The sequence below is a fragment of the Microtus oregoni genome, unplaced genomic scaffold (genome assembly GCF_018167655.1).
Source record: "Microtus oregoni isolate MIOR12 unplaced genomic scaffold, Mior012 000005F_ref0000423, whole genome shotgun sequence".
NCBI lineage: Eukaryota > Metazoa > Chordata > Mammalia > Rodentia > Cricetidae > Microtus > Microtus oregoni.
The window spans coordinates 47,746,521-47,763,276 of NW_024543064.1; the positions used below are offsets into that span (position 1 = coordinate 47,746,521).

A 16,756-nucleotide genomic window follows, 5' to 3' on the forward strand; every position below is an offset into this window, starting at 1 on the left:
ATTGGCAATTTTGGATCAACCCATGGCAGATTAGTAAACACACAGGATAGTAAATCCACCAAGACAGGCATGCTAGAAACCACATTTCCCAGAGTCCTCTCTGCTGTGTGCTTATAAATTAAAGATGCCAAAAATCAAGTTTTATGGAGTGAACTGAGAGATGGTGAGAGACAGACAGAGATATCAGAATGTTCCAGTTTGAGCCACTTTCTACAGTCTTCAGTAAGCTTCTTTCCCAAACTTCTAGCTTGCTCACCAACATCAACCCGGGGTAAGATGTCCAGCTATTTCCCTGACAGCAATGGCCATGAAAAGTCAACAACCTTCTAGAGATTTCTATATCCCAACTTATGAATTGTCTCCAATGTTCCCAGCTTTCAGCTTTCCCTGCAAGCCTGATGACTGAACTCTGAGTTGCTAGCTTTCTTTTTTATATTTTTCTAGTCGCTCCAACCATGGTGATCTGCCTCATCCAAATCCCTCAGATAATCCAGGCCTTTCTAACTTTCACACACCTGCAATCAAAAGCCATGGGAAGACCACAGTGAGAAAAATGGTTCCAGGGAGTGGGGGAATGTTTTTCTGAGTCTCATAATGGCCCTGCTTCACTATGTGAGCTCTTGTCGGGTCTAGTGAAGGAGTGTCTGTCCCAGGAACAGTAGTCAAAGAACTAGCAGTGAGCAGATGTATCTGGTAAGGCAGACGAGAGAGAAACTGAAGAGCTACAGGTAGGTGAACAGAGTTAGCCAGAGGGTTTAAAGTGTGGAGTTGTCATGGGGATGGAAGTGTAGCTAAGACTCTGAAGGACTGGTTCCTTGACAGGTGATAACTGAGGCTTTGACTCAGTGTCTGCCACAGCGATTACTGGCTGTGGGTCTGTTTCCTCATCCTCTCCTGCCTTTAACTCAGCTGTCCTCCTTAGTGGGAGAGCTCTCTGAAGACTAGGAAGCTCATGCAGGTGGTGGACGCCACAGAGGCTTGGGGAATTTCATTTTCCTCCCTTCTCACTCATGAGAGAGAGAAGTTAAGCCATGGCAGGAAGAGTATCTATCAGGCAACCTAAAATGACCCCGATGAGTCAGTGCTCAAGCAAAAAGCGGCCATCTTCACCCGGCCCTCTTCACCCATCCTAAGTAGACCGCTCCTCTGCTCAGAACACAATGCAAACAGTAAGATGCCTCACACTTGTAAGGGTCATACTCTTGGAAACGTGAAGGTACATGAGAGAGGACACCCTCTGCCCACAGAGGAGGGAACACGAGGGGGAGAGCGGGTACCCACGTCTACACAGTGGGGGAGTCATGAGTATCAGGATGCCCTGCTGTGAACACTGCTGAATGAGACTGACCCCAGATGGTAGAGATGCTCTCGGTTGTCAGCTATGCTGTGTGTGACAGGAAATATCATCACTGGTCACCCCTTCCTAGGATCTCTTAGGCACTAGGCTCTATGCTAACTTAAAATTCTTCATTTATGTACATATGTATATGTCTGTAGGTTCATGTGTGCAGGTGGCCACAGAAGCCAGAATAGGCCATCAGGTCATTTGGAGCTAGAGTTCCAGGTGTTGGGAGCCGCCTACTGTGGGTGCTGGGATCAGAACTCAGGTCCTTTGCAAGAGTAGCAATCACTCTTGACCTCAGCGCCTTCCCTCCAGCCCTTCTCTGTTAATTTTCAACCGACGTCATACCATTGCTTTTATACTCTCCCTGGGCAGTAGAGCTTGTTATTCTCACCTCACAGATAAAAGAGAGGTCTGGAGCTGGCAAACATGGGCCAGCTCCGTACTCAGGAGGCTGAGGCAGGGTCTCAGGTTTGAGACTAGCCTGGGCTATATCATGAGATGTTGCCAAGAAAGATAAAAAGTTGAGGTCTAAAGAGATGAAGAGTCCTGCCATGAGTCTATGCTGGTGGATGGTGACGGTGACGGTGGCAGCTGGATGGTGAGCCTGCACTCCCTCAGGGTGGTCCATAAGGCACTAGATTCAGAATAACAGACTCCTGGCTCCCTCCTGAGAGGGTCTGAGTAAGAACCTGAGGACCATATCTAGAATTTGCATGTTGGGGACACTCTCCACATAATTCTTAGCACATCAAACTGATAGTCATTGTCCCTAAATGAGTGTGGGGGAGGGCGTGGGTTTCATAGAGCTCATACATGGGACTGGCTACAGGATGAAAACTTTGTCTCTCAGCCACAAGGGAAGACATCACCCATGGGCTCAGGGTTGAGTCCCCGAGGGGGAAGAGCCACGGAAGGAAAGGCCATGTACTAATAGGTGTGGTGGCACCAGACGACAGAGGCTATCTGCAGGTGACAGCTGAGGATGCCAGTGGAAGCTCGGGCGTGGGTCTTTGGATAGATATCGGGATGCTGCAGAATGGAAAAAACCTAGGCCAGCACTATGGCTTCCTGCGATTCACGGGAGCCGTGAGCATCAACCTCCCTATAGTATCGAAACCTCTGATGACCTAGGTTACGGAGAACTGAAAAAACAGGAGAGAGATGTAAAACTCGGCCAGACCACAGAAGCAGAGGGGAGTCAGGAACTTGTGGTTGGTTAGGCAGAGTCCCGCAGCCCAGCACCGGGTATGAGAGAGCTGTTGGTTCCTCCCTCTCCCGACAGCTCTATCAAAGCTCAGGCACAAGTCTCTTTCCCTCTTTGTAAAGCAGCTCCTGCCTAGAGGGAACTTTTATCTGAAAGGGAAATCTCAAAACACTGCCTACCGTTCATGAGGGCATAGGTAAGAATCATTACGGAGTTGTTCAGAAAGCCATTCTCTTCATTGATGACGCGGAGGGTTGCCTTTTTATCTTCTTCTGAGGAGTCCTTTGATGTGATGCCCGCCGACAGGTAAATAATGGCCATGTCTGTATCTAAACAAAAACACACAAACTGGGGTTACATTCGGATTCCGGCGAGAGCCAGCTGTGCCGTCTTCCTTCCTGTTTTCCTGGACTTGCCCACTCGGAGGACCCAACTGGCCCCTGGTGTCCCGCGTCTTTCCTGTGTGATGGATGTACTTCTGGCTTTCATCTTGCTAATTCCTTTTCCCTTCCATCCTGCGCTCTCTGCACGGCAAGGAAGGCCTCACTTATCCAGCACAAGACGCTCCTGACACATTTACCAGATGAAAGACGGAGATTTCCTCCGGGCACCCACGCTGAGTTCATTTAAGACAGCCTAAAAGGAAATCCTCCCCCCCCCCCCCCAGCTTCTGCAATGAGGATTCAGAACACAGCTTATCCCTCCCTCAGACACACAGGGCTAGTAACAGGAGCCACACTTTGGGGTGTGGGGGGGGATTTGGCTTCTTCTAGGGTTCTGCAGACATGGAAAATGACTTGCCAGATCCTAACTACTGTCAAATACTTTTGGATTTTGAAGGTTTATCAGTGTAGCAAAGTAAAACTATGGACGTAGACGCACCATGTGCTCCAAACTGCTACTGTATGCTTCGTGCGTTTGGGTCATGTAGGCTAAGGTAGTAACCTCTTCATATGTATAACTGGAGAAACAGCTAGAAAACGGGACAGATACCAGTACCAAGTTCACAGAAGCTGCTGGGAGGAAAGGTTGGTCAACTGGAGTAATGGGTAGACAAACGATGATGGCACAAGAAGGAACGTTAACAAGAAGCCCCAATACACATGTGTGCACTACTTCAATTGGCCTGAAGACGACTCGCCGTTTCAATTCAAACCACCCTCTAAAGCAGGCCAAGGAGTAAGTGAAAGGTAAGTGTAACTCAGAAGACCTTCCCCAACGTAGACTGACTCAAGAGTAAGAGTGGCGGGGTCTGGGGAAGACAGCTCAAGGGTTAAAATGTGTTTCAAAGGCAACACTTAACAGCTAGATGGGGTAATAGATAACCAGAATCCCAGGGCTGGCAGGGAAGTATGAATGGATACTGGTTAGCCATTCTGGTCAGGAGGGCAAGCTCTAAGTTCACTGAGAGACTCTGTCACCACAATAAGGTAAAGGAGTGACCGAGGAGGAGGAGGCATCCTGGCATCAAACCCTGGCATGGGTGCCCCCAAGTTCCTCAGTGTTGCTGTACTGTGCAGTGTTCTCGCAGAGCTGCTGCATGGGTTACACAGAGTGCAGTTCTGCTGCAGCTTGGCTACACATTGCTGTGTTGTCCAGAATGCCACAGTCTGTTTGCAGAGTACAGACAGAGCTGTATGCTGCCCACACACAGACACAGAGAGCTGAGGAGGAAGAAAGCGCCATGGGGATGGGGACAATGAACTGCCAACTACTAAAGATAACAAGGCAGGGATGGAAAGAAGCTGGGCTTCTGTATTTCTTTCTAACGCAAAGGCCTTTGAGTCAATAGATAGCTTTTGGACATGCTGTAGGGAATTGCGCCTTGTGTAGTGAAATGCTTGTATACACCTTCATTTCTACAGGTCCTGCTGCTGGCATTTCACTGGGGCTATGAGTAACCACGGCAGGCAGTCTAGCTGCTTCATGATCCATCTCATAATGAGGGTGGGTGGGATGGAAAGACCCACCCTGTGTAGAACGCATCAAAGGTGATGGTGTTACGGTTATGTGGTACAAAGTAATATGTAACGAATGCAAGTGCCATTAACATTATTCTAAGAGACATCCACAATTCTTGCAGTTTGTGAACTTGCATTTTAGATTCTGAAGTATTCATTGCTATCTTTGCATAGATTAATAGTTTATGTAGTATCAATGCTATAGACAGTCAGACTGAATTTAGTAAAGTTGGGCTAACAATAAATATATCCACCCTTTACTGCTAGTGAAGCCAGTTGAGATGCTCGGGATGTACTGCCTGCAAATGCGTCTTTATTCACTCACTGGAGATCAGGAAGAAAAGGCTGATGAAAGGAGAGAAATCCTTAAGTCTTAGGAAGACTCCCACATTAGTCCCAGATGTCAATATTTTCTCAGTTGTAACTATATTCCTGCATGCCACTTTACTAGAGTCTGAGATAGCTCATTTAAGCTTTACACTAAAAATAAGTGTCCAACAAACCACAGAATAAAACAGTTCCACGTCCCACCAGAGAGGGCACAGCTGGGTCACAGGGTCACAGAAAGAAAGAAAGAAAGAAAGAAAGAAAGAAAGAAAGAATCATTAAGACAAAAAAATGCCCAAACAAAGGACCATGAGACAAAAAGTCAACAAAAATACTGTTAGTTTTTTTTTTTTTGGTTTTTTGAGACAGGGTTTTGTGTTAGCCACCTACTGCTCGGCACGAGGCCCACCCTTAAGTGCTTAATCTACCTGGTAGAGAAAATTATTATTTTCTTTTACAAGCAGGTGTCAATTGGAGATAGTGTCTTGGATAGGCATGATGAAGACATCCCACTTAGGACGGAGTGTTCCGAGGTCTCTCACCGTTTGCACATTGTCTAGTTGTGGGTCTCTGTGTTTGTGCCCATCTTCTGCAGGAGGAAGCCTCTCTGACAATGGCGGAGCAAGGCACCGATCTGCGTCCCCGGTCTGGGGTGCTCACTCAGCAGTTTTACTAAGTTTGGTCTTTGCTCACTGGATTCTCTCCTGAGTCACCCACTGGTGGGAATGTATAACACTGGTAAACTTAGAGGTGGCTAATTTTAGGGATCTGTGGACTCAGGGACTCTCTGAGTAACCAGCATATACTAGAATCAATATCAGGGGAAAAGCAATTCAGATTGAGCCCTGCCCACACAATCAGATCTATACTTGAAACCATTTTCCTTCTTCTATGAGATGATCTCCCAAACAACCACACCCAAACACCGAAGAAACGCCCTAAAAGGGTAATGGGGTTCCTTATGGATCTCCCAAGGGACTGAAAAGAGAACCCTACTTTGGATAAACGTTTGAGGTTCTGATTGGTACAAGATAAATTAATGTAAAACTAGAAAACCTGGTAAAGCCTGGCTTCGGTTTATGGTCCTGATGTGGGGAGATGCTTCCCTTTTGTCTATGGGTCACCCTGACAGTAATCCTACAGGGTGGGTCCCACTGCTGTAAATGAGCTGCGACCAGAAGGCTCATAGGGAATGGAGCAGAGTAATGACAGCCAATATTGCTGAACAGTTATGAAATAGTCCAGGGACTTGTCATCCCCACCTCACAGGTTAGGCCAATTATGGATCGTTCAATCAATATTCCCATGCTTACAAAGTCAGAAAAGGTTCAGCAGAGTTGAAACCCACGATCCAAATACTGAACCACTAGGTCATGTTGTCTAGGACACTACAAAACCTGTCACCATGATAGGGACAGTAGGTATTCCTAAAGCAGATCCTTAAACCCAGTTGGGTTCTTTTGCCTCTGAATTGCCAATAGAGACAGCAAAGATGGGGACTACAAGCCAATCTTTGGAAATATCTCATTTGAACTAAAAAAAAAAAAAAAAAAAAAAAAAAAAAAAAAACCTTCTCTGAGCACTCTGGGACCTGCGCTATCAAAAGCTGTCCAACTTTCTGATGGCCAGTCTTCTTGTCATTTTTTGTTTACCAGGATAAGAATCCAAATCCAAAACAAACAAAAGCAAGGAGAAAGCCTCCTATGAGACCAAGATTGCTGCCAATGAGTAGTACAAAGAGGTCCGTGAGAAGAGGGTTAATAAGGTTCTCAAGTAGGAGGAGCAATAACATTTGACAGTTCACAGAGAAAAATCCAGATCTCTGCCTTCTCTCAGATCAGAGGATACAACCATGCTGGTGCCGCCCGCCCTGCCAAAGCAAGCTCTGCTACCATCCCCGCATCTCCAGGGGATGCCCACCATCACCTCTCTAGGTGTCTAGGTGCTGCAGGCATCTGGGTTTGCCACTGCTAGTTTAACACCTCCCTCCTTTTTCTGAGCAAGACAGCAACTAACACTGGGCAGAAACTCTGAGGACAGGTGGATAACTCAAGAGTGGAGCAGAGAGACCACTTCTGGGGAGGGCCTGAGACAACCTGGTCAGATCACCAGTTTGCTTTCTGTTGTTTCATGTGGGAAACATGCGACTTCGGAGGAAAGGGTGGATCTTATAGCAGGAACCTGCAGGCAGGAAGTAAAGTCATGGCGGAACATGGCTTACTGGCTGGCTTGTTCTACTTGCTTTGATCCTACCCCAAGGGTGAGGACTTCCCTTCCAGAGAGCTGGCTTTATCAATTATTAATCAAGAAAATGCCCTACTGACACGAACAGGTCAATCTGATGGTGGTAATTCCTTAAATGAGGCTCCCTCTTCCTGGATAATACTAGTTTATGCAAAGTTGACAAGAACTAACTGGCACTCCCTGCCTCAGGAGGTAAGCACTGACCACTAGCCTCATGGAACTATGTGCGGACGGCTGAACACTAAGTCCATAATATTGGCCTGTGTGTGGCTGGTGCTCGCTCTTGCTGGTAGGCAAGATTCTGAGAAGGCGTGTTCAGAGTATCCATTGTCCTTCATTTCCCCATCTGTGCTTGGGCCTAAGCTGTAACTTAGGTCTAACACTGGAAGACGGCAGTAGGTCGCTCCCGTGACCCGACAGAGAGAGGGTCAATCTTGAAGATAAAACTGGTTAATAGCAACTTGATTAAATGAAAATGGGGCATGATTCTGAGTCCGTGAGAAGACAGTATTTAGGGTCCCAATACCAGGGACCTGAAGTAGAAGAGACATTTCCTCATAGGCCTTCAAGAAGCAAAGTGATCCTAGTTTTAGACTCAGAAGGAAATGGAATCTCCCACTAAAGCCACGCGCTCACAAGAGAACTGGGAACCTAAGTTGAGCCTACACAGGGAGTTTCCACCTCATGAGGCTCTGAACAGAAGACCTAGCTAAGCTATAGTGACCCAGGGAAACGGTGAGATCATAAATGTACATTGTTTCTGAAGTGCATGTGGCAGCCCTCGGCTACATCTTGAGGCTACGTGAGACCCTATCTCCAATAAGATAAACTATTTTAACTACTAACCTTCTAAGTTTTAAGCAAATAAAGGCGAAACCAATATGCTATCTCCCAACACCAGCTATGCTTGCGACAGTTACTTCATCAGCCAGTGTGCAGGCACAAGACTTTTCAGCACAGTCTGACTTTAAATCTTTAGACACACAGAACAGCTTAAAATATATTCTTTAAATTTATTTTAATAGTGTATATTAAACTGGGTTATACCAGCACTCTGGAAGCAGAGGCAAGAGGAGGCCAGGCTGGGCGACATAGTGAAACCTTATCTCAAGAAGAAGAAGAAGAAAAAAGAAAGAACACAAAACCCAACTCAAAACAGGATGCACTAAATTTTTAAATGAAGAAAAACGGCTACAGATTTTCAATTATAAAAGGAGAAATAGAAGACTCCTTTGAGACGCTTCAAAACAGAGTCCTATTTCAACTACCCCTTCCCTTTTTTTAGCATGTATCCGCATTCCAAATTTTCCTCTAATACACAGAAATTAAATTAGAGTACCTTTGTACATGGGAAGGGTATGCTTATCTAAGTGACAGCTGGTCAGGAAAGAGAAGATCCAGGCAAGAATCCCTGTGGCTCCCCCAGAGCCCATGCACACCAGCACAGAACTGCCCCAAGCCCTCAGAGAGGCAAAGCCAACAATTAACATTAAAGAGGATGTGGGTATTCCCTGGGGAAATAAGTGAGGATGTGTTCTTAATAAAGGGGTAGGAGGAGGAGGCCCCGGGAGTCTAGAAGTCCCACAGACTGACCATGGTAAAATGGAAAAGATGAGACCATCTCATTATGGAGATGCTGTGAAGATAGCAGATGATAATTTTATCTGGGATCAACTGGAAAGTTTCCCCTCTAGTTCTGAACTCGGTGCGCAGCACATCACTGTGGCCGTCTCTCAGAAACGCACTTACTTGCTTGGAACCGAGTGTTATTGCTGGTGCTCCGAATCAGCTGGAACGCCCTGCGGAACCCCACTGCATGCTGGGTCGGGCTGTCAGAGGGCTTGACACTGCTAACAAAGGTGGACATTTTCCTTTTTGTCTCACTGGTGGCTGGGGACAGGTAAGTCTTATAGCACTGGTCCAGTGAACAGGTCCTGACGGTGTCTGCCACAGTCAGCACAGAAATCTGGAGGACAGGAAAAAACAAAAACCAAAACACTCAATTTCTTCTACCACTTAAAGATTCCCTCTCTTCCTTCCTTCCTTCCTTCCTTCCTTCCTTCCTTTTGGAGGCAAAGTCTTCCTCACGTTATTAAGGTTGACCTCAAACTTCTGGGTTCAAATAGTCTTCCTGCCTCAGCCACAGGGACTAGGCTTGGATGTTTAGGTAACAGGAGAGCTTAACTAGGAAGAAGGCCTGTAGAACAGGTTCTGAGTTTAAAAACAAACGTCTGACGTTATCAGCCTGTCAAATCTGAAAGGAATTTGTAAAGGAGAGAACCCAAGAATTTGGCCTTTGAACCAAATTGAAGTAGCCGAACAGTGTCGGCATAATGGAAACAAATCAACAACGAAAGCATCCCTAATTTCACGCAGAAAAACATGTTGGCAAAAACTACCCATCTTGGTTTTCAAACTGGAGAGCAGCGTAGAGGTTGGGTGGGTCTCTGTGTATTTTCAGCAATAGGAAAAAGTCTCTGATGATGGAAAAGTCAAAACATTCAGGCTACATGATAATTGTCTGGGAACACTGGTGCTATCTGGTCCGCTGATGACTGAGATGTCACTATGACGAATCACACTGAACATAATAGAACAAAAAAAATAAGTGTTGGAAACACTCAAGAAAGGTTTCATGCCCCCCAGGGACTACGGGATAACAGTCACCTTATCGTGTTCATCAATGGCACGGAGGATGACCTGAGCAGCATCCTTGGCAATCTGGAGCTGGGTGTCCGTGACTGAGGCCCCATGGTCCAGGATCACGACTATGTGCTTGGACTGTGGTCGGACCGTAGAGACGTAGATGGGCCTAGAGAAAGGAAAAGGGTCTTAACACAGCTGTGAGCGCTACAGATGTGGGCTCACTGGCCTGTGGGTTCTTCTTGGGGCAGGGCAGGTTGGAGTGAGAGTTCAGATTGGGGGGGGGGGTCACTGAAAAGAACAGGACTGTGAAATTATGACTTTAGGGATGAGAGTGCATCTCCTGAGAGGCTGACTTTTTTCACACACTACAAAGTCCCAACTCACTTCTGCAGGGCCAAACTCTCCACTTATTATAAAGACTTGGCCCAAAGGGAGAACAAGGCCCACTTGCCAGTGCTGGTTTCTGTTTTGCAGACACGCAGACATACATATACATACATACATACACACATACACACACACACACACACACACACACACACACACACAGCGTTTTAGTAACAGTAAGAAAGCTTTTGACCTGGGCGTGTGCTGGGCAGTTCTGGGTGGTAGGCTGCCGTTTCTCTTTCCATACATACACCCCTGGTTAAGAGACCCTCTTTCCTCTCTGTCTTAGCAACTCAAACCGCCCAATCACGAAAGGCTCGGCAGCTGAGAGTTTCAAACCATGCCATGAAAATTTGTCTAAACCTGCACCAGCCATTCTTCCTGCCAGGTGCTTGTTTGCCAACGTGAAGAAAGAGGGGGAGCTGCAGAGACCATGGAGGAAAAGAATCACCTCTGATCAAAGTGGCCTCCGCCCCTGCGTGCATCAGGAGGGGCTGGAAGAAGGGGTTTAATGAGCGCTCTATTCATTTTCAACCTGGAACAAATTAGGGGTGACTTAAAGCAAATCGGCCTCCAGAGAATCCCGTCCTTTGTTGACACCTCTAACACGAGACTTTTCTGTGAACTGTGAGCTACCAGTGAGTCACAAAAGCCTGGGCACAAATTAAGAACACTAGTTGTTGGCAAGTCAAAACCCTTGTACGGAGACTACTTTAGCAGGTCAGGGGTCAGAATCACCAAGCCAGCAGAGAAACGAGAAGAAAGAAACCAAGGAGAGGCAGCCTCAAGATGAACCGGGAATAGAACAGTAGGGACTCCTGCCCAGCCCTATACCGACACAAGGTCAAATGTTCCTCGTGTGTGTGTGTGTGTGTGTGTGTGTGCGCGCGCGCGCGCGCGCGTGCGCGCGCGCACGCGCACATGCATGCATGTTCTAACTAGGGGAGAGGATTTTTCTTAAAATGATGTATCAGCTTCATCCTAACTGATTCACCCATTTTAAAAGCCCTGCAGCTTTATCTTAAAAGCTGGACATATAAACAGCCCTGTGTATTACATAGGTAGACGGGGAAGCAACCCGAGAGCCTGACTGGTCCTTTCTCACGGTGCTGTGCTCTGAAACCCACTGGAGTCTTCAGTAGGTTGTAGAGAGTTTGCAATGGCAACTAGTTAAGACAAGTTAAGAGGCAGAGTTGGCAACCTCTGAGGAGGGAAAAACGGTCAGGCAGCCAGCAGCTTGATGATAGGTAGGCTCGAGCTGGAACTTGTGGGCAAAGGCTGAATAGTGATGAGGCCCCACCCTCCCTCCCACGAGCTGGGTTTCCTTAGGGGCAAATGCCAGTCTTGGCTTCCCCAATGAGTCCAGTGGTTCTCCACCTGTGGATCAGGAGCCTTTTGAGGGGGGAGGGTTGATTGACCCTTTCAAAGGGGTCACCTAAGCCCATTGGAAGCCAAGATATTTGCAGTACAATTCAAAACAGTAGCAAAATTACAGTTCTGAAGTAGCAACAAAAATAGTTTTATAGCTGTGGGGCAGGTCGCCACAACCTAAGGAACTATATTAAAGGGTCCAGCATTATTAGGAAGGTTGAGAACCAATGAACTAGATACCAAAGTCAAGATTTCTGGTCTAGTCTCCATGGCATTGTAACTGTAGCAGAGTCTCTAGGAAGAGGATGTGGAAAAACAGAAACAAAAAAACCATACAAATAGTAACAATTTTCTCTCCTTCCTCTCCCCCCTTGGGAAAAGCACTGGATACAATTTGAAAGACGGATAAAGGGATACTATGGCATTGTTTTGAGAATGTCATGGAGAATGGGCATCTCCCACTTCCTCTAGGCTCTTAGCACCAGACTCCGCAGAAGGGAACCTGCTGGGGCTCAGAGGAGGTACAGCTTTGACTAGGGGCTTCTGTAAATGATGAGCCTTGTTTTACAAATGATTTCACCGCTCCTTTCCCACTGGCTACATGGTACAACCAAGTCCTTTTGGTGCGAGAAAGGCAAGACAATAGTGGCCTTTAAAATCCAAAGCTGTGCGAACAGCCTTATAGCTTGCAGTAGCTGAAGTGTGCCTGTACACTTCAAAAGTGTAAAACCAAACCCATTATCTCAGGGAGGAAAGTCAGCCACAAAGAGCAACGTTATGCTCTAGGGTAGAGCTGTGGAGGAGGTGGGCTCATGTCTATTTCAACAAAGATGTTCATAGCACAGAACAACCAATGCAGCAAGCAATCGCATTCCCTTCCCACAGCTTTGCCTACTGTGATAGGGAGCATTGGAAAGCTCTGGGCTTTCCCACTGCCCTCCCCTAGTGCAGGCACATCTATAGGTATCAAATACAAACATTACTTCTAAGGAAGGAAAAGTTTCTGAACTGCTTGGGGCAGACCCGAGTGTGCAATTCACTGATGACGTTGAAATCCGGGGTCGTGCCGAGATCGGGCAAGACCTCTCTACCCCGAGTCACAGCCCACCCCACATGCAGATTGTCACCAGCAACAAATGACCTTGGAAGGAAGTCAGCATACCGACTGCGATGCTCATAGCTGCCCTTACACCGGAACTTGTGTGCTGGGAAGACAGTGAAAATTCCTTCTTCTGAGCTGAAATACTGCCACTTGATTCCAGGGTTGGATTTCAGGTTGTCGGCAAGCACTGGAAGAGGAAGAAAAGGAAATATCACCACAGAGCCCACAGGTGTGTGCATGCACGACTCTTCAGGCATCTGTTTTGCATAAACTGCTTGTAGCATGAAGAAATCCCACCAGATAGAAGGTTGTAAATTTTCTGCAAAACGTATTCCTTTTGCCCCTTAAAAAAACATCCTGCGAATAGGAAACGTGACATTTCGGTCACGGGAAGCCATTATTCTTCACATGGTAGGGTGACATTCTATGTCCTGGGTTATGTCTTCAGCACAAAGGATTCATTTGCACTAATCTTTCTGCTCATGGGGCTGGTCCGTGTTGGGCTAGTGTACACTCGCTGGCGTGAGGTCCATTCTCTAACCATGGACGCTGGTAACTGACCTTGTCTCTAGGGACTAGGTCTCTGATGTTGACTTTGCCTCCACGAGCCTCACTTCACAGTAATGGAAACAGCACAGATGGGATTCAAAGGGCCAGAACTGTATCCTTGAGGAACTCTGTTACTCAGTGAATGGGAAAACGAATCCCACATCTCCAGAGCTGACACAGAGGCTCGCTTTTACTTTATGATGTCTCATTCACCAGAACCTAGCATGTGGGTGATATTACTATTCTTGCTTTGGAGTTGAGAAATATGCTTAGGCCATGAGACCAAAAAACCCCGGTTGGGGGCTAGAGAGATGGTTAAGAGCACTGACTGCTCTTTCGGGGGTCCTGAGTTCAATTCCCAGCAATCACATGGTGGCTCACAACCATCTATAGTGAGATCTGGTGCCCTCTTCTGGCCTGCAGGTATACGTGCAAACACAACACTGTCTACATATTTAAGTCTTCTTTAAAAAGAAAAAAAAAAAACCAGTTGGGACAGAGTCCTTGGTGTCGTGGCTGCTGTGCTTACATCATGCTCTACTCGCTGACTTCCTGCACAGCCGTGTCATGGACCAGACCTGGCATTCCCTCAGCCCTAGTGCTACCCACCTGTGTACACCCCGCCTCGCAACCTCTTGAATTTTCAAATTTTGTTCTACTTTTTAAAATCCATCTGTGGATGCCAGGCCATGGTAGTGCACACCTTTAATACCAGCACTCAGGAAGCAGAGGCAGGCAAATCTCTTGAGTTCCAAGGCTAGCCCAGTCTATAGAAAGAGTTCCTGTGCAGCCAGGACTTCAGAGAAACCCTGACTCAAAAAAAAAAATCAATCTGTGGGTTTGTGAGTGTGCATGTCCATGTATATATTATCAATGTGTGGGTTTGTGAGTGTGCATGTCCATGTATATGATATATTATCAATGTGTGGGTTTGTGAGTGTGCATGTCCATGTATATATTATCAATGTGTGGGTTTGTGAGTGTGCATGTCCATTATCAATGTGTGGGTTTGTGAGTGTGCATGTCCATGTATATGATATATTATCAATGTGTGGGTTTGTGAGTGTGCATGTCCATGTATATGATATATTATCAATGTGTGGGTTTGTGAGTGTGCATGTACATGTATATGATATATTATGCACACACACTAGGGCGCCTGTGTAGATGTCAGAAAACAACCTTGGGTATTGGTCCTTGCCTTTTGTCTTGTTTTGAAGCAAGGTTCCCTGTCTGTTTGCCACTGTGTATACCAGGCTAGCTGGTCTGAGAGCTCCCAGGGGTTCCAATTCACCTTTCTTCACACCAGGATTATAGGTTCATGTGTTCAGGTTTATGTGGGCTCTGGGGATTCTGTCTCCAGTCCTTATGGTTTTGTTTTTTTTTTTTAAATACAGCCAAGTGCATTTTTCACTGATCTATCTTCTAGATCTTCTAGCTCTTATTTTTGGCAAGATCCTGCTAAGAAATCTAGGCTGTCATCAAATTCACCACATAGTTCAGGCTGTCCTCAAACTCACAACCCCCCCCCCCCCGCCCCCCGCCTCAGTTCCTAAAGGCTGGGGTTACCAGAGTGCATCACAATGTGTACCTTCCAAAAGTGTTCTGCTCTTCTCACAACCAGAAGCCCCTCCCTTTTTTGAGCCACTGGGCCTTTTCAGTCTCTTCCACAACAACTCAAAACTCCACATTTAGCTATGCATAAATCACGGTTTCAGGCGCTGGAGCAGCCCTCAAGATGAGCAAAACCCCATCTTGCTGTAGGTACCAATCTGCCAGCAGAATGAGAGAGGGAAGCAGAGCTCAAAGCAGGGCAGTGGAGGGAGAAGCGTGGGAAAAGGGAGAAAGCAGGAAACCTGAGGTGTTATCTATCCGGCACACACACAGCTCTGAGTCCACACTGCTCTGAAAGCCCACGTGGCCCAGAGAAGGATTTGTTTCTCTAGTTGAGATGTGACTGCAACAACAATGGGCGGCGTCACGGCTTCAGGAGCTCAGAGTTCCCAGGGTATTGCCTTTAACAAGGGCATGATCAAACAGAACCTGTCGTCTAATTTCCACACTGCAAATGAGGAAGTGAGCTTACGGATGGTTCACAGCACTTTCGTAAGTCCAGCACATTTTGTTTTTACTACCACACTGTTCCTATCTGTGTAAGCACAACTCAGGCTTTTCCCTCCAGTTACCATTTCCAATGCAGACCAGCAGTAAGGTGGCCTCGCCCCTCCTGAGCCTGGAGTCATGAATACACAGCATCTCCTGAGTATTTCCTGAACCTATCTAAAGCCACACCTGGCAGGTAGAAAGGTGTCTCACACACAGCTCTTCCAACTCTCGGACTTGCCAGTCAACAATTCAGTATCAAACACAGAAGGGTGAGGGAATAATAATATTATGCTTGAATGCCATGTTTACTATCAAGGACTATGAACATTCTCAAATGGATCTGTGAAGACCGGCAGGACAGTGTGTGTGTGGGGGGGGGGGGGGCAGTCTAAAAGTATAACAAGGCAACCACATGCAGGCTTGCCTTCTTTCAGAGCTTCATGGAGAAGGCAAGTTGCTGATCTGCTCTGTCTCTTTAGCACTCAGCCCTGTGGCTGACTTGCCAGGATGCTTCAATATGCTGGCTGGACTGAATTTCTATCTGACACAGGACGCTCTTGCTTCGGTTCTCAAGTGCCTGTTGTATCTATGCTCCTGATGGCCACTAGACTTTGATCAGCTCTTCTCTGTTTGTTCTTGGCCTGTCAGGAGAATGGAATTGCTTGGCGGAATGGATGACAAGAGATCAAAGGAACCAATCTGTGCTTTGCCTTGGACAAAGTTGTTGCGGGAGATGAGAAGTATACACTGAACCCTTTACTAACTAATCAGCACAATATCTGACGAGCAGCTTAGATGAGGTTTTGGGGTGCTACCCAAAGACAGGGAAGATCTACCAGGTTATGAGATGGAGCTGGCAACAAGCACCGGATGGGAGTACCTCCTACCTACCACGTGTAATGCAAGGTGTCCTGCACACACCACAGGAGATCTTTGCATTTGGGCTGGCTTACAATGGTATCCCAGGATGCAACCTGTGTGGAAGGATGGGGACGTGAGAGCAGTGGAGTATCATCACCTTGCAAATGGTGACTTAGAAAGACAGGAAGCTAAAGGCTCTCCAATGTATCACAGGAATCAGTATATAAGCATATATACCTGTGCACAGGGTAATTATATAAGCACGTATCATCTATGCATAAGGTAGAGTATATAAGCACATATCATCTGTGCATATGGTAATTATATAAGTGTGTATCATCTGTGCACAAGGTAGAGTACATAAGGGCATATCATCTGTGCATAGGGTGATTATATAAGCACACATGACCTGTGCATAGGGTAGAGTACGTAAGCACATACCGTCTGTGGTTGCAATGAGCAAAGTAGAACCCAGGGTAAAATCTATTTGGCTTTTAAAATCACTCTTTCTGAGTGAGGCTTATCATGCTTAGAGTTTTATCTATTTTGCATACATCCTCCTGCCACTGGCAGTATGTTCTCTGAGGACTGAGTTAACAAACAAGACAGCAATTAAAATACACAATCAGTGTTAAAATGTCCATTGCGTCTTT

General features: G+C 46.6%; 1 protein-coding gene across 1 annotated transcript in view; it reads right to left on the bottom strand.

Moving 5' to 3' along the window:
• Cachd1 (cache domain containing 1) overlaps positions 1–16,756 on the bottom strand; it is a 231,960-nt gene that overhangs the window by 48,839 nt on the left and 166,365 nt on the right. Inside the window, exons 5-8 of the mRNA XM_041652659.1 lie at positions 12,648–12,774; positions 9,749–9,893; positions 8,831–9,047; positions 2,729–2,878 (exon numbers count right to left, since the gene is read on the bottom strand). Coding sequence (XP_041508593.1) covers positions 2,729–2,878; positions 8,831–9,047; positions 9,749–9,893; positions 12,648–12,774 — 639 coding nt within the window. The remainder of the gene's footprint in view (positions 1–2,728; positions 2,879–8,830; positions 9,048–9,748; positions 9,894–12,647; positions 12,775–16,756) is intronic.